At 41.6% G+C, this 18,090-nt stretch overlaps 1 gene segment (V, D, J or C); it reads right to left on the bottom strand.

The window, feature by feature from the left end:
* LOC112670967 (immunoglobulin heavy variable 3-48-like) overlaps nucleotides 1–18,090 on the bottom strand; it is a 75,872-nt gene that overhangs the window by 7,544 nt on the left and 50,238 nt on the right. Inside the window, 1 exon segment of the V gene segment in view lies at nucleotides 4,976–5,208. Within this exon segment, the coding sequence occupies nucleotides 4,976–5,208 (233 nt within the window).

Consider the following 18,090-nt stretch of genomic DNA (forward strand, 5'->3'; position numbering starts at 1 on the left):
TGAACACTTCCATACATCACCCAGTGTTCATCAGGACAAGTGCACTCCCTAAGCCCCATCTGACAGGTCACCCATCCCCAACACTCCTCCCACCTGGTAACTATCAGTTTTATCTCTGTATTGAAGGGACTATTTCCTGATCTCTGCATCAATCTCTTTGCTCATTTGTTCTGTTTCTTAAATTCAAACTATGACTGGAAGTATACAGTATTTTCTTTTTCTCACTGGCATGGCAATTAGCATTATGCGTACTACCTCCATCCTCATACTTGTAAATTGTAAGATTTAATTCCACTGCATTGATTAGTAAAATCCCTATGTATCTAACTCTATCTATCTATCTCACATGTTCTTTATCCATTCATCAGTTGACAGATACTGGGATTGTTTCCATAGTTTGGCTAATGTAGATAATGCTGCTGTAAACATCGAGGTGAGTGTATCCCTTTGAATCAGCACTTTTGTAATCTTAGTGTAAATACCCAGTAGGGCAGTTGCTGGATCACAGGGGAAGTCTACATTTACCTATTTGAGGCACCACCATATGGTTTCTCTGAGCGGCTGCACCCCTGCCCACCCACATCTCCTGACCAGAGAATTCTGCAGGGCCCCAGTTCTAGTGGAGGTGGTTTCATGGCTCATTTAATGAGCTGAGCAGAGCACACCCAGTTAAAACTCATCACATTCTTCCCAAGGACCACACACTGCCCACTTCAGGCAGAGAGAGCGTGTGTAGATTCCAGACCTGAAGGAAAGAGGCACCAAAACAGTACAGGACAGTGCACACAGCACACACCACAGACACTCTCTGAAGACCCAGACCCAGGACCCACTGTGACCTCTTCTTCATAAAACTGTTATAGTTGTAGCGGGATCTATAACTGGCATTTGTACACACAGAGGAAGATAAAGACTTAGAGAAAATTCCAAGATTAAGGAATTCAATTCCAGTTTGCCGCCTGGAGCCAGCTCAATTTGGTTTTCTCATGTCAGTCCTTTGACCCTGCCAAATGAGACAAGACTTCTTTTCTGCCTCCAGATCCAGCAGTTTCCATCCTTGAATGGGTCGTTTGCATCACGGAGACTTCCAGCAACCCATCCCATCCAAAATGGAGTTACACAAACTGTAGGGAGAGTCATATAACTCATGACAATTATATTCCTGCATTTCTTGTCCTTGGGGAGGTTGCCTGAAGCCCATGTCACATGGTGATAAGTGCTTTCTCTCTTTGTCACATATCAGTGAGATGATTTTCATGGAACACAAAACTCAACCATTACTACTGGAAAAATAATAACAATTGTATGACATACCCCCAGACAGATGGCCTCACATGGGGCCAAAGGGCAGGAGGCATTCCCAGTCCTGGTGTATAAGGGCCTTGATCCCATAATGAGGCTGCACCTCCTGACCTAAATGGTCCCCTGAGGCCCCACCTCCTCCTCCCATCACATGGATGTTAGGTTCCAACATGTGGCTGTTAGAGGACTCACACAGTGAGCTGATATCAGCACCTGAAAGATCCATGAGTTATTCCCTGCAGGTGGAAGGTCCTCCTCCACTTTTGTTCTCTCAGTTTTCATAATTGTATAGTGGAATTTGTCATCACACCCTATTTTTTTAGTATTACATGCTGTCTCCTTGATCTCCAATCCTCCCTGTTCTCCTCCTGCCCCACCCATGGGAAATCCAGCAAACGCCCTTGAGTTCTGTCCCCAGATACTGGTGGGAAACTGACTCCATATAATCCCCTCCTGGATCAGGACCTCATCATCACCACTTTCTCTCAACACAAACACTGAGCCAGTGTCTATCCCTGGCTCCATCCAAACATATCTGACTTGCTGAGAGGCCTGCCTGCTTTTAACAGAAACAATGATGAAGCTGAAAACATTTTCATACTCTTGTGTGTGTGTGTGCGTGTGTGCGTGTGTGTGTGTGTGTGTGTGTGTGTGTGTGTTGATGCTCAGACTCCACATTCACAGAACATCCTGGTGTGAATCCTGATTCCTTCCCAGGCTGTCACTGACATGGATGCTGTGTGCGTGGATCAAGATATTGACCCCTTTAGGGGTCTGTCGTCTTTTGCTTTAGATATTTGATGCATTGGCAGCCTCATGTCCAACATGGAGTTTATGCTGCTTTTACCAAATTTCTCTTTGAGCTGGGTGGTCCTCTGATGCACAATGATTGCAGGTGCAGATCGGGGAAATGCTTAGTTAATGTACATGGAAATATTTGCAATTACCTGGTATTTAGGGAAAATAGTAAGCAACTGTAAGAATCTCTGTCTTGGCAATACCACAGAAGTGATGTTGTGTTCTTGACAATGTATCATATCAGGGGATACATGGTATATTTTTTCTCTCAGGATATTTTGATCAAGGTAATGTGTGTTGGGTATTTCCACTGTAGATTTACTATTATTCCCTTTGTAACTAATAACTATATTGGGAGAGATGTTCTGAGATTACATAAATATTCTGGTTCACCCAATTATTTTATTATTTTATTTTATTTTAGTTTAGTTTAGTTTAGTTATATATATATATTGTTAGTTATGATTCTTTTTTGAAAATAATAAATTTATTTTTTATGGTGTTCAATTTGCCAACCTACAGAATAACAGCCAGTGCTCATCCCATCAAGTTCCCCCTCAGTGCCCATCACCCATTCACCCCCACCCCTCACCCTCCCCCCCTTCCACCATGCCTTGTTCGTTTCCTGGAGCTAGGAGTCTCTCATGTTCTGTCTCCATCTCTGATATTTCCCACTCATTTTCTCTCCTTTCCCCTTTATTCCATTTCAGTATTTTTTATATCCCCCAAATGAATGAGACCATATACTGTTTGTCCTTCTCCAATTGACTTATTTCACTCAGCATAATACCCTCCAGTTCCATCCACATCGAAGCAAATGGTGGGTATTTGTCGCTTTTTTAAAATTGTCTTTAAAAACTGATTTATTTATTTATGATAGAGAGAGGCAGAGACACAGGAGGAGAGAGAAGCAGGCTCCATGTGAGGAGCCTGACGTGGGACTCATCCCGGGAATCCAGGGTCGTGCCCTGGGCCAAAGATAGGCACCAAACTGCTGAGCCACCCAGGGATCCCCATATTTGTCGTTTCTAATGGCTGAGTAATATTCCCTTGCATACATATACCATATCTTCCTTATCCATTCATCTTTTGATGGACACCGAAGCTCCTTCCACATTTTGTCTGTGATATCGCCAAGAAATGCAAAACCTTAATCTAATCATCCAAAAGGGTCTCATAAACCCAAAGTGAGAGGCATTCTTCAGAACAGCTGACCAGTACTCATCAAATGTTTCAAGGCCATGAAGGACAAAGAAAGACTTAAATAGCTGCCATAGGTTAGCAGAAACAAAGAAAACAGCAACTAAATGCAATTTGGGATCATCGTTTGGATTTGGGGGCAGGAAAAAAACTATTTGGAAAACTGGTGAAATTTCAATAAGGGCTATAGATTACTCAATATTATAGTACCAGTGCAAATCATACAACCGTATAATAAATTTTATTATAGCTGGCAAATTAATACAATGTCACCATTCTGCTAAATTATACAGTTATTCACTATCCTAGCTTTTTTATTCCAAATAAATAGAGCATGTATTACTCCTTCTTATGAAACCAGTTGCATAAGCCTATGTTTTCTAGAATCATTACATTTACCTATCCCCCAAATTATCTTTTCTATTATACTATCTCATCAAATTCACATGTTTATTGATTGCCACAGTGTGCAGTGTACTCAAGATATAAATTAATATGTCTTATATATGTCTTATATACAATGTATAAGTATAACGTATATATCTTATATATATACTTTATATATATATATAAAGTATACAACGTATACGTGTAACGTATATATCTTATATTTGTGTCTTATAATACGTTTCTCCTGCATAAACAAACCTAGAAAAACAGTTTTTGTAATTTATGTTTTACATGCCTACTATAACCTATTATAATGTAAATTAAAATTACTGTGAAATCTAATGTGAAATGGTGCAGCCACTCTGGAAAACTGTGTGCACGTTCCTCAAAGAGTTAAAAATAGACCTGCCTTACCACCCAGCAATTGGACTGTTGGGGATTTACCCCAAAGATGCAGATGCAATTAAACATCGGGACGCCTGCACCCCGATGTTTATAGCAAAAATGTCCACAATAGCCAAACTGTGAAAAGAACCTTGGAGTCCATCGAAAGAAATGGATAAAGGAGATGTGGTTTATGTACGCAATGGAATATTACCCAGCTATTACAAATAACAAATACCCACCATTTGCTTCCACGTGGATGGAACTGGAGGTTATTATGCTGAGTGAAATGAGTCAATTGAAGCACAAACATTATATGTTCTCATTCATTTGGGGAATATAAATAATAGTGAAAGGGAATAGAAGGGAAGGGAGAAGAAATGGGTAGGAAATATCAGAAAGGGAGACAGAACATAAAGACTCCTAACTCTGGGAAACGAAGTAGGGGTGGTGTAAGGGGAGGAGGGAGGGGGGTGGGGGTGAATGGGTGATGGGCACTGAGGGGGGCACTTGATGGGATGAGCACTGAGTGTCATTCTGTATGTTGTCAAATTGAACGCCAATAAAAAATAAATTTATTATTAAAAAAATAAAATAAAATTACTGTGAAATCTATTGATAGAAAAAGAATCGCTGTCTTTTGTGCATGGCATAATAGCTGTTTTCATATAAAAAACAGATGTGTCTAAATCAGAGACTAAATAGGTATGCACATATCATCTGCCTAGATAACTCCCTGGGGAAAACAGCTCCTTGGAGGGGAATCCCAGACCCTGACAGGAAACCTGCTCAGAAACTCCATGTGCACCTGCTCCTGGGCCTTCAAGACAGAAGTGGTGAGGAGTGTGCACCCCCTGGTGGTCCTGATCCCCTTAACAGAGAGGTTTGTGTCTGGGCTCACACTGAGTTCGACTCACTGTGTCCTTCGCACAGTAATACACGGCTGTGTCCTCGGATCTCAGGCTGTTCATCTGCAGATACAGTGTGTTCCTGGCGTTGTCTCTGGAGATGGTGAACCGGCCCTTCACAGCGTCTGCGTAGTATGTGCTACTTCCACCACTGTTAATGTATGCGACCCACTGCAGCCCCTTCCCTGGAGCCTGGCGGACCCAGCTCATGGCATAGCTACTGAAGGTGAATCCAGAGGCCACACAGGACAGTCTCAGGGATCCTCCAGGCTTCACCAGGTCTCCCCCAGACTCCACCAGCTGCACGTCACCCTGGACACCTGCAGACACAAGACATCCTGGTTAGGAAACTGTCCCACTTCCCCTGTTTCACTCACCTACAATCAGACTCAGGGTCTCTTTTTCTTCTTGAATTACCTTTTATAATAGCGACAAGGAAAACCCAGCCAACGAAAGACTCCATGTTTAGTCGTCTGTTTTCCACCCTGATCCCTAAACAAGGTCACTTGGGGATCCTGGGGCTGGGACTCCTCTCCCAGCAGCATGTCGGGATGGGCTGGTTTAATCAGTGAAGTGAGGGCCCTATTTGCATGTCCTTTGAATATATAATCAGCTCCAGACCTAGATTTGATTCTTTACAAGTTCTTAACAAGGATTTCTTTACATCTGTAGGCCACTGTAAGTCTTCTGACATTATGAAGTTTTCACATTTATGAAAAAATGCCTTTGCATTTTTGTGACTCTTTAAAAATCTCTCATCCATCTTAGTTCTTTTATTTTTTTTTTTATTTTTTTATTTTTTTTTTTTCATCTTAGTTCTTTTAGTGGACAGTAATTTACCTCTTTCAGAATACTTAATCCTACCTATTACATTCTTAACACCGGTACCAATGTAATAATGTTTTATTAATTACCTTTTATGTACTTTATTGTTATGGATGTTTGTGTGGCTCAGTGGTTGAGGTCTGCCATCTGCGCTGGGAGTGATCCTAGAGTCCAGAGATCCAGTCCCACATTGGGCTCCCTGCATGGAGCCTGTTTCTCTCTCTTCCTATGTCTTTGCCTCTCTCTGCTTGTGCGTCTTTCATGAATAATTCAATAAAATCTTTAAGATATAAATAATTAGTTGTTCCTGTGTGGAAACCTAGATTTACTTTGTTTGTTGATTTTGTATCCTATCGATTCCCTGAAGTTATTCATTACCTTAGGGTGTGGTTTTGAAACTTGGCAGGTTTGACCCTGCAACAGATTGTGTCATATGGATACAAGTAAATTTCTCTGTATCTATTGATTTAAATATCTTTTATTCTTTGTTTCATAAACTTCCTGGTTTGGAATTCCAGTCATTACCACAGTATGGGCTTCCTTCCCTTCTTTCTGGTTATTTTTCTGAACTAATTACTCTGTAGACTTATGAGAGACCTAAGTGAAGATGTATTTCATGGTGCATGTGCCTGAGCTCCCTGAAACACAACACACAATGAACAAACTAAGCAGACCTTCTTCTTCTTACCCAACAAAACGTTGATTTGTAGAGATATAAGGCCAGGATACTGGATTTGGGTCAGTGAATTGGTGAGGAACTGACAAGGCTTGTTTTCACAGCCTTCTGGGCCCTACAGACGTTTCTGGTGCTGAGGATGGTTCACCCCTCCTGGTTCAGGGAAGGGAATTTTCCCGTGGGAGATTTATTTCCTTACATCAGGGTGAAAGAAGGGTTCATTCTCTCTGTCCACTGGATGATTCTCGTGTGATTTTATTCACAACAACCCAGGGAACCAGCTGACATATGGGGTGGCACAGTTTATTCTACTTTAGAATAATATGTTGAATACTGAGGGTGGGAATGACCCCTGTTTGGGTCCTGACTTACAGAAGGGCTTCAGATTTTCACATTTTTAAAAAGATTTTATTTATTTATGCATGAGAGACAGAGAGAGAGAGAGAGGCAGAGACACAGGCAGAAGGAGAAGCAGGCTCCATGCAGGGAGCCTGAAGTGGGACTCGATACTGGGTCTCCAGGAGCAGGCCCTGGGCTGAAGGCGGCGCTAAACTGATGAGCCACCAGGGCTGCCCAGGTTTTCACTTTTGAATGCAGTGTTGATTGTGGGTTTTTCATAAAACGTGACTACTTCCATCAGATAGGAGGCAATCTCTTCTGTCTCGACTGTTAAAATGTTTTGAAGATAAAAGCATGTTAGATTTTTTTCAAGCGGTTTTAGGTATCAAAAGAAAGAATCGTGTACATCCAATCCTTGAGTCTGTTAATACAGGGGCCAATTAATGATCTGGGTGTGTTGAAGCATCCTTGCATCTCAGGGATGATTCCTTCTAGGTCATCCTGTGCCATCTGTCCATGGGCTGTTGGATTCAAGATGCCAGGATTTTTGCATTTATGTGCATCTGAGATATTGTCCATGAGACCCTTCCTGTGGGGTCCTTGGCATGGGTTCGCTGTCAGACTCATCCTGGCCTCCTTCAATCAATTTGGTCACATTCCATTCTAAATACGTTTTGGAAGAGATTGAAACATTTTGGCCTTATTTCTTAAAATATTTGAATATTTGTAGATAAAGCTATCTGATTTTGCCCTTTTCATTACATTATTTTTAAATTTTCATTGTCTTTTTTGAGGCAGAATTTTTAAAAAAGATTTTATATATTCATGAGACACACACACACACACACACACACACACACAGAGGCAGAGACACAGGCAGAGGGAGAAGCAGGTTCCATGCCAAGAGCCCGATGTGGGACTGGATCCCGAGTCTCCAGGATCAGGCTCTGGGCCATAGGTGGTGCTTAACTCCTGAGCGACCTGCCCTGCCCCAGGCAGGATTTTTAGATAATGGTTTCAGGCTTCCTATTTGTTCTGTTTTGTTAATTTTTTTTATTTCTTCATGAAACAGTTTAATTTGCTTGATAATACTAGTAAGTTTGTAATTTGCCTTGGTTATCCATTATTTGCATTGTTAAAATATTAGAATTTTTTTCATGTTCCTTTCTATTTTTAGTGTCAGTTATTTCTTCTCTTTGAAATCTGATTATATTTATTAAGGCTTAACTCTTTTCCAAGAGTGTCTATGAGTTAAACTTCATTTTTCTTTTCCATATACTTATTAAATCTCCCTGAGAATTTTTATTTGTCCATACAAGTAGACAAATAATTTCTGTTCTAATTATTTTAATGTTGATTAAATTAATCAAAATATCAATTGTTTTCTTACATAATAGAAAAACTCCACATTCATATGGAAAACAAAATCACATGAGAGTGACCATACAAGTTTAAGAAATTAGAACAATAGTCAGACATCACACATCCCTCTACGGAAATGTATTTTAGTCGCACATTAAGCATTTCAGTGTGTGACTGCCTAACATCAGCAATGTAGATGGTGGACCATATTACAGAGCCCAGAAGTTAACGTGTGCATATACAGTCAGAAATCCTTCAACCATAGTATATGTAAGAATACACAGTGGGGAAAGGATAGTCTCTATAGAAAATGGTGTTGAACAGCCTCATACAAATAATGACACTTGGTCCTTATCAAACATCACACAGATTCAAGGACACAGAAAATCTCAAAAGTGATTAAGAGTTAAGCAGGGGGATCCCTGGGTGGCGCAGCCGTTTGGCGCCTGCCTTTGGCCCAGGGCGCAATCCTGGAGACCCGGGATCGAATCCCACTTCGGGCTGCCGGTGCATGGAGCCTGCTTCTCCCTCTGCCTATGTCTCTGCCTCTCTCTCTCTCTCTCTATGACTATCATAAATAATTAAAAATTTAAAAAAAATTAAAAAAAGGGTTAAGCAGAAGTCTCAACCCTAGAACTTAAACATGTAAACTAAGGGGAAAACATCATGATCTTTGCTTGGCTGTGATTTATTTATTTTTTAAAGATTTATTTATTTGTGAGAGACACACAGAGAAAGAGGCAGAGACACAGGCAGGAGAGAAGCAGGCTCCATACAGGGAGGCCCACTGGAGACTTGATCCCGGGATCCAGGATCATGCCCTGAGCCAAAGGCAGTTGCTCAACTGCTGAGCCACCCAGGCGTTTCATGATGTATTTGATATAACATTAAAATCACAGTAAAAAAAAAAAAACAATGACTGATAAGTGAGGCTACCTCATGCACAAAGTGTGCAGGACAAATATAATTGGAGCAAAAAGATAGCCTATGAAATGGGAGACAGTGTGTTCAACTATATACTGAGACGGACTTAGTCTCCAAAATACAGAAAGGAATCTTAACCTCAATAGAAAGTCTGAAAAAACGCAATAATAACAAACACAAATCTCTCTTTAAACAGTTGCTCAAGGATGGGTCGACTGGTCGACTCACATGGTTAAGCATCTAACTCTTGATCTAACTCTTGTTTGTGAGTCACGTCGTGATCTCAGGATCCTGGAATTGAGGCCAAATTCAGGCTCTGGTCATGGGGAATCCGCTTGAGATTTTCTTTCTCTCTCAAACTCTTCTCCTTCTCTTTCTCACTAAATAAATATATAAAATATGATTTTTTAATCTGGACAAGTTCTTCTATATTTATTTCTCTATAGAAAACAAACAGTAGTGGGATCCTCTGCGGACAGCTGATTAAAACTGTGACCTCACTCTGTTCCCAAACACTTGACCTGATTTCCACCTGAGTGAGAGGAAGGTCTAGACCTCAGGTTGTGGGGAGAAACAGTAGCAGGAGACAGATGGACTCAGTGGAGGTGTCTTAACCTTGTCCTGCTCAGATGCAGGAGAGAGCCTGAGCCAGAGATGCTGGAGGGGACAGTTCCTATCACAACACACGTCCGACTCTTAGGAACCCCCCATCAGGGGACAAGAGGTGGTTTGTTTCAGTGTGTGGACATCCCACACCTGAGGACATTGTGCACAGGAGGGGAGCATGCAGCCTGATGCAGAGGAGCTCATCATTTGGGTTTGGGGAAGAGAGAGGGACAGAAAGCCCAACCAAACAATTGTGACCCTGGCCTGGCTGTACAAATGCCCCAGGCTGCATGGCCTGTCATCTCCGAGACTGCTGAGCTTCATGGAACAGCATGTCCTTGAGGTTCCCCTGGGATCCTGGGTGTGTATCAATAGTGTGGCTTCTTATTGCAGAATCCCGTCCCATTGATGGATGTTTTCTACTGGCATTATTCTTTAAATCACGCAGGCTTTTGGGGGGGGGAGTTTCTAGGCTTCTAACAGAAATGAAGACACTATAATTCATCACATGCCATTTTTACAAGAACATTGGGTTTCTTTATGCTGGAGCAATCACTGAGGAGTGGGATTTCCATGTCCCCTGCTAGGTTATCCATCTTTAATTTCAGGAGGAACAGAAAAATGATTTTCCAGGACTTCTGTTTCATTTTTCATTTCTACTTGCAGGGGTGAGGCCCAGGTGTCCTGCATGCTTCCCAGGATGTTCTGGTCAGTGCTTCTTTCATACTTGAGCCCTCGTGATGTGTGTATAGGGCATCTCATTGTGGTTGACGTGCATTACCCTGAAAGACCCTGGTGGGATGTGTCCTCTCCTGTGCTTAATTCATGTATCTGTACCCTCCTGTATAACATGTTCAAAGATCTGCCTGTTTTATACATGAATTCTGTTGTTTTTTTCCACTGAGTTTTGATGGTGATTATGATATGCAGGTGAAAGTTTTTTGTTGGTTTTGAAATTTGTGCAAGTTTTCTCTTGGTCCATATCTTGTATTTTATTACCTTGATAACTACGTAGGTAGAAAAATGTAGCTGATTTTCACTAAGAGTATTCTTAATATTTGGTGTTATGCATAATGATTTTTACCTATAGCATTCTAATTTCATGATTAATGATTGCTTATGAATAGTTTCCCCATTGACAATACATTGAAAAGTCTTGTTTTCTTTTTCCTGGTCTCCTCAGCGTTGACCTGCCCCCTAACTGTTCTCTACTATATCAGTGTTATTTTTTTATATGAATATAGAATTTGGCAATTGATTTTCATGTTGCTCTTTTTGTAAGCTGTACGAATTTTTTTCTCATATTCAAACGTGAACTTGTGATTTAATGTAAGATGCTCTGTTGTATCTGATCAGTCTGGTCGTTCAACAGGTTCATCTAGTTGATTTTTCACAAAGTGTATTCTTAATATTTGGTATTATGCATATTGATATTTTATCTATAATATTCCTATTTCATGATTAGTGATTGCCTATGAATAGTTTCTCCATTGACAATATATTGAAAAGTCTTGTTTTTTTCCTGGTCTCCTCAGTGTTGACCTGTTTCATACTTGGTCTCCAGTAACTCAGTGTTTACATATTATATAAATATAGATTCTGGGGATCCCTGGGTGGCGCAGCGGTTTGGCGCCTGCCTTTGGCCCAGGGCGCGATCCTGGAGATCCGGGATCGAATCCCACATCAGGCTCCCGGTGCATGGAGCCTGCTTCTCCCTCTGCCTGTGTCTCTGCCTCTCTCTCTCTCACTGTGTGCCTATCATGAATAAAAAAATAAATAAATAAATAAAAAATTATAAATATAGATTCTGGGAATTGATTTTCATGGTGTTGTTTTCATAAACTATAAAAATTCTGTTCCCATGCTCAAACATGAACTTGTGATTTCATGGAAGATGATCTGCTGTATCTCATCAGCTGGTTGTTCATCACATTGAATAGATGTGGTTCTGGTGTGAAACATTATCATTTATCTTTCCAGGTGTTGGACTTTCTATACCTCTTGCTGCTGTTCAGAGACAGGTTGTGGTGCTCATTCTTTTCCCTCCAGACTTCGGCATTGACTCCAGGGCCTTCCCCTGGAGGCTGATGGACCCATGTGACACCCTCACTGACATGCGCAGTGAGAACTCAGAGAAGGGACAGGTGAGTGTAAGGTTCTGCCTATGTTTACCCAGCCCAGTCCAGACTCCTGCAGGGGAACCTGGGACAGATCTCCTGTGGAGAAGGACAACTCAGGATGGGGGCAGGACTTGTCTTCCAATAAAAAATAATTTTAAAAAAGATTTTTGGTCCTGCATGGAACGAACCTGGTATGATGGTGTTCAAGTGGCAAAGTGGGGAAATTTCCAGGATCTGTGGTCCCCCTGAGTCCTACAAACAAAAAGCGGCATGATGTGACGGATGGTTAAAAAGGACAGGATTCTGGAGATGGGTAAACATTATGTCAGAGTGCAGGCATTGTGATTTGTGTTTCCATAAACTGAACCATGTGTGGTCCTGTGCCTCTATCCTGAGACCAGCAGGCAGAAAGTAAGACACCATGAGACCCTTGCTCGGAGGACCATCCCAGATCTACACCACAGGAATACCTCATATTGACATTTAGAGACTCATTCATGTGTCTGAGATAAACCAGCTTAGACACAGGCAGGGTAAAGACTGGGTTCAGTTGTAAACTGAGGACAGGACGGCTTGATGACTCTCCTGTGAGGGGTCCCTGAAGAGTGGGGGTGAAAACATTCAACCCCAGGTCAGAGGTAGGAGGCCATGTTCAGAACAGCTCTCTGATAGAGCCAGGAAGAGAGTCACAAAACCCCCAAAACAGGCCTCAACAGGGTAGGGTGTGAGAATCTCCAGAGGAAACAAAATCAATAGCAAATGATAATAATCCATTATCAACTGCACTGTGATTTACAGATTCATCCAAGCCCATCTAAGGTCCAGGGGCTGCACATTACCAGAGGAACTGTGTGCTCCATCCCATGTTCCATCCTCTCACGTTATGTTCTGAGTGTGTGTGTTTCGGGACAGCTGCTATGTGTATAAATATTAATGAAATCAGCAAAGCCAACTACAGCCATGCTTCTGGGCAGTTGGAGCTGCTCCTCTGCCTTGCTGACCATGAGTGGACTAACCTTCTCTGAAACAGCTTCCCCGCCATGTAAGTTCATATGTAGACAATGGAATAGGATGGTAGGGCTGTTGGATATTGACATGACCAAGTCATGTTACCTGGTTGTTGCATATCCCATGACGAAAATGTTTGCATTTAAATAAAATGATAAAGAGTAAATAAGTCATGTAGGTCCCTTGAGGGGTTCCATTGAGGAAATCCTAAAGGGAATCTGATCTCATGTCCACAGGGAGACTCACAGATGCAGGTGGGTTTGAAATGAGGACACAGGGCACCAAATGTTCACCAGTGACAAGGAGCACACGTCACAGCCATCAGTACAACACAACCCTGTAAGCTGATGGTGAGATACATATCCCACAGGTTTATCAATTCCTCATCTTCTGGAAGTGTTATAAAAGAACATCCTTAAACTGAAGTTCCAAAGTGTCTGAGTATCTCTGACTCTCTTGTATCATTATTCTCCTTCTGTGTGTCCACTGTGAATTTTTAACAGATACCTATGGTTTGCAAGAAGTGAGTCCTAGTTCCAGGTGAGAAATGCACCCTTCACTGGATGAGGGAGGCTAACAGATACTTTTCAAAACAAATACAGCAGGGCAATGCCACAGCATCAATGTGTGCCTCATATCTCTCTGTGTGCCATAATAATCTTAAGATTGTATGTTCCTACTCTGTGAAAGATGTTCAAGGTGTTTTGATAAGGATTTCTTTGAATATGTAGAAGGTTCTGGGCAGCATAGAGATTTTCACAATACTTATTTTTGGTGTTGTTTTAAATATTTATTTTTTTATTCAGGAGAGTCACACAGATGAAGGTAGAGACATAGGCAGGGGGAGAAGCAGGATCCTTTCCAAAAGCCTGATTCAGGACACCATTCCAGGAACCCAGGATCAGCCAAGCCAATTGCAGGCACTCAAACTCTGAGCAACACAGGTGCTCTGACACTATTCATTGTTCTAATCCATAAGCATGGAAGGTTTTCCATCTCTTTGTGTCTTCTTCAATTCCTTTCCTAGATAGCCAAACAGGTAGAAACGTTTTGGCCAAAAAAAATCCTACAGCTGTTGGGCAAAACAATATTTACAGACAAGCTCTATTATAAAGTCTTTATCATCAAGATAGCCTGGTACTGGCAAAAACAACACATAGATCAATGGAACAGAGCACAATATGCAGCAATGGACCCTCAAGTCTACGGGCAATTCCTCCTCAATAAGCAAGAAAAAATATCAAATGAAAAAAAGTCTCATCAATAGATGGATCTGAAAAAAATTGTACAGCCACCTGCATAAGAATGAATGTGGACCATTCAGCTACACCAAACACATAAACTCAAAATGGATGAAGTACAAAAATCCGAGACACTAATCCATCAAACTCCTAGAGGAGAATTCAGGTCGCAACTTTTTTCTTCTTTTTTTTGTTAGCAACTTTTTGACCTCAGCTGCAGTGACTGCTATCAAGGCACCTCTCAAAAGGCATAGGAAACAACAGGGAAACATAGGGAAAGTAAACTATTAGGACTTCTTCAAGGTAGAATCTGTACAACAATGCAACATGTGACAAATTAAAAGGTAACCTACAGAATAGGACAAGATATTTCCTTAACAAAGTCAGCACCCAACAAAACAAACAATTCAGTCAAGAAATGGAGAGAATGCACAAAAGACATTTCTCCAAAGAAGACCTACAAATGGCCAACAGGCAGATGAGAAAAGTGAACCACATGACTTGTCATCAGGGAAATACAAATGAAAACCACATTAAGATCCCACTTGTACAACTCAGAATGGATAAAGTAACAAGGCCAGAAAAAATAAATATAAGCGAGGATATCCAGAAAGTGGAACTTTCTCTTTCACTTTTTGTGGGAATGCAGGCTTGTTCAGCCACTCCAGAAAACAGAATGGAATGTCCTGAAAAAGTGAGAATAAAGCCACACTATGTTTCAGTCACTACACTACAGGGTATTTACCCAAAATACACAAATGTAATGAAATATAGAGACCCCTTCACCCCAATGTTCACTGCAGCAATGTCTACAATAGTCAAATGTGGGAGAAATCATGAAGCCCTTCTACAGAAGTGTCAATAAAGAAACTGCGGAAGGAGCTTCAATGTCCATCAACAGATGAATAGATAAAGGACATATGGTCTATATATACACTGGGACATTACTCAGGCATTAGAAAAGACGAATACCCACCATTTGCTTCAACGTGGATGGATGTGGAGTGTATTATGCTGACTGAAGTAAGTGATTCAAAGAAAGACAAACATTGTATGGTTTCACTCATACAAAGAATATAAGAAATAGTGGAAGGGAATAAACGGGAAAGGGGATAGAATGAGTGGGAATTATCAGAGACAGTGACAGTACATGAGAAACTCCTAACTATGGGGAAAATAAAAAGAAAACAAGGAGAGTGAAGTGGAGATGGGAGTTGGGGTCCCTGGATGACAGGAGCTAAGGGGGGCAATTTAAAGAATGAGTACTGGCTGTTATAATATATGTTTGCTAATTGAACTCTAATAAAAGTATACCCAAAATGTGGTTTATATATACAATGGGATATTACACAGCTGTCAGAAATGATGAATAACATGAAATAACATTTCCTTCAACATGGGTGGCACTGGAGGTATTATGTTGAGAGAAATTAATCACAGAAAGGCAATGATATGGTTTCATTCATATGTGGAATATAGGAAATATTGAAAGAGACCATAAAGGAAGGAGTGAAACTTAGTTGGGTAATACTACAGAAGAAGAAAAATCATGAGAGACACTTAACTCTGGGGAAAAACACTGAGGGCTGCTGGAAGGGAGGGGGTGGGGGATGGGGGAACTTGGTGATTGGAGTTAAGGAGGGCACGTGATGTGATGAGCACTGAGTGTGTAGTAAATTTTGGTAAATTCAATTTAAACAAAGAAAAAAAATGACTTTAGCCTGTCCCAACTCCAGGAACATCGTACATGGACTGGATGGATCAAACAACAGACACTCATTCTCACAGATCTGGAATCTGGGATGTCTGAGGTCAAGGTGCAGACCGATGTGGTGTCTGGAGAGCACCCACGTCCTAGCCCGTCCTTTCCCCATCACCTCACATGCAGCCAGGTTGCAGGGAGCTTTCCCAGTCCTGGTGTATTAGGGCCCCGATCGAATCATGAGGCTACACCTCCTGACCATAGTGCTTCCCTGGGGCACCTCTGCCTCCCCAAATCCCATGGAGCAAGATCCTGTCCCCAACACTGACCCACAACACACACCTAAGCTAGTGACCTCCCTGGCATCATCCAGGCATTTATGATGTGATGAGAGGCCTGCCTGGCTCTCATCGGATATAAAGGTGAAGGTATTTAATTAAAGCTTACACTCTCGTGATTGTGTGTGTGTGGGTGACCTCAGAGTCCGCCTCCCTACCATGTCATGCTGGGAATTTTTCTCACTCCCAGGCCGTTATTAACATTTTTGTAGAATGTCTCTTTTCACTTGTGTTGAATGGAGATTACTGAATACCGTGATGTGCAAGGCAACAGTTATCATGGAGTCCTGTGATCCAAAGAGAGTGCCAAAACGACTCATGAAAATGTTCAGATGACATGAATGGAGTTATTTGTAATTGATTAATACTTCAGGTCAGGAAAAGTTAAGTACAAGTAAGTGCAAGTGCTATAGTGGAATTATAAGTCTCTTAGAAAGAGACTAAATAGGTAAACACACAATCAAGTGTTCAGAGAGACTCCTTGGGGGAAACTGCTCCATGGAAAGGAAGCCCAGACCCCGAGAGGAAACCTGCCAAGAATGTCCATCTGCACCTGCTCCTAGGCCTTCAAGACAAAAGTGGTGAGGAGTGCACACCCCCTGGTGGTACTGATCCCCTTCTACAGGGAAGTTTGTGTCTGGGCACACACTGAGGTCCCCTCACTGTGTACCTTGCACAGTAATATACAGCCGTGTCCTCGGCTCTCAGGCTGTTCATCCGTAGATACAGCGTGTTCTTGGCGTTGTCTCTGGAGATGGTGAATCGGCCCTTCACAGCGTCTGCGTAGCTTGTGCTACTTCCACTACCGCTAATTTCTGCAACCCACTGTAGCCCCTTCCCTGGAGCTTGGCGGAACCAGCTCATGTAGAAGCTACTGAAGGTGAATCCAGAGGCCACACAGGAGAGTCTCAGGGACCCCTCAGGCTTCACAAGGTCTCCCCCAGACTCCACCAGCTGCACCTCACCCTGGACACCTGCAGACATAAGACATGTTGGTCAGGAAATGGTCCCACATCCCCTGTTTCTTTCACTCTCCTGCACTCACACACTCAAGGTCCCTTGTTCTCCATGAATTACCTTTTAAAATAGTGACAAGGAAAACCCAGCTGAGCACAGACTCCATGGTGTTTTGTCTGTGTTGTGCCCTGAGCATTGAATGGTGTCACCTGGGGATCCTGGGGCTGGGGTTCCTCTGCAGATTTAGGTTCAGGGATGGGCTAGTTTAATCAGTTTAGGGAGCGCCCGATTTGCATGTCCTCTGAATATATAGTCAGCTCTAGTCTTAGATTCAATTCTTTACAAGTTATATGCAAGCATTACTTCACAACCGTACATCACTTTTTTTTGGTGGCACAGTGGATTTATGATGTTCTAAACCATCAACGTATTTATCTTTACATTTCTGTGCCTTTTTGAAAGTCTCTCATTGATATAGTTCATTTTTATTTTATTTTATTTTTTTTAATTTTTTTTAATTTTATTTATGATAGTCACAGAGAGAGAGAGAGAGATAGATACAGGCAGAGACACAGGCAGAGGGAGAAGCAGGCTCCATGCACCGGGAGCCCGACGTGGGATTCGATCCCGGGTCTCTAGGATCGCGCCCTGGGCCAAAGGCAGGCGCCAAACCACTGCGCCACCCAGGGATCCCTATAGTTCATTTTTAAAGAGCATTTCGCTCCTTAATGAAGTGTAATCATAAATATTTATTTTTGGTTCCAGTGTAAAGGGGAATGTTTTGTTTATTTTACACAGAAAATTGGTTGTTAGTGTGTAGAAATTAACTTTATGGTCTATTTTGATTTGATATCATGAATTTTCCCTGAGTTCATTACTTACTTTTAAGTGTTTTTTTTTTTTTTGGAATGATTTTGCTCATTGATTATGCATATGTAAAGAAATTATTTTATTTCTGTTGAATGATTTTAAATCTCTTATTTTAATATTGCCTAATTCTACAGTAATCT

The sequence above is a fragment of the Canis lupus genome, chromosome 8 (assembly GCF_003254725.2).
Source record: "Canis lupus dingo isolate Sandy chromosome 8, ASM325472v2, whole genome shotgun sequence".
NCBI classification, from domain to species: Eukaryota; Metazoa; Chordata; class Mammalia; order Carnivora; family Canidae; genus Canis; species Canis lupus.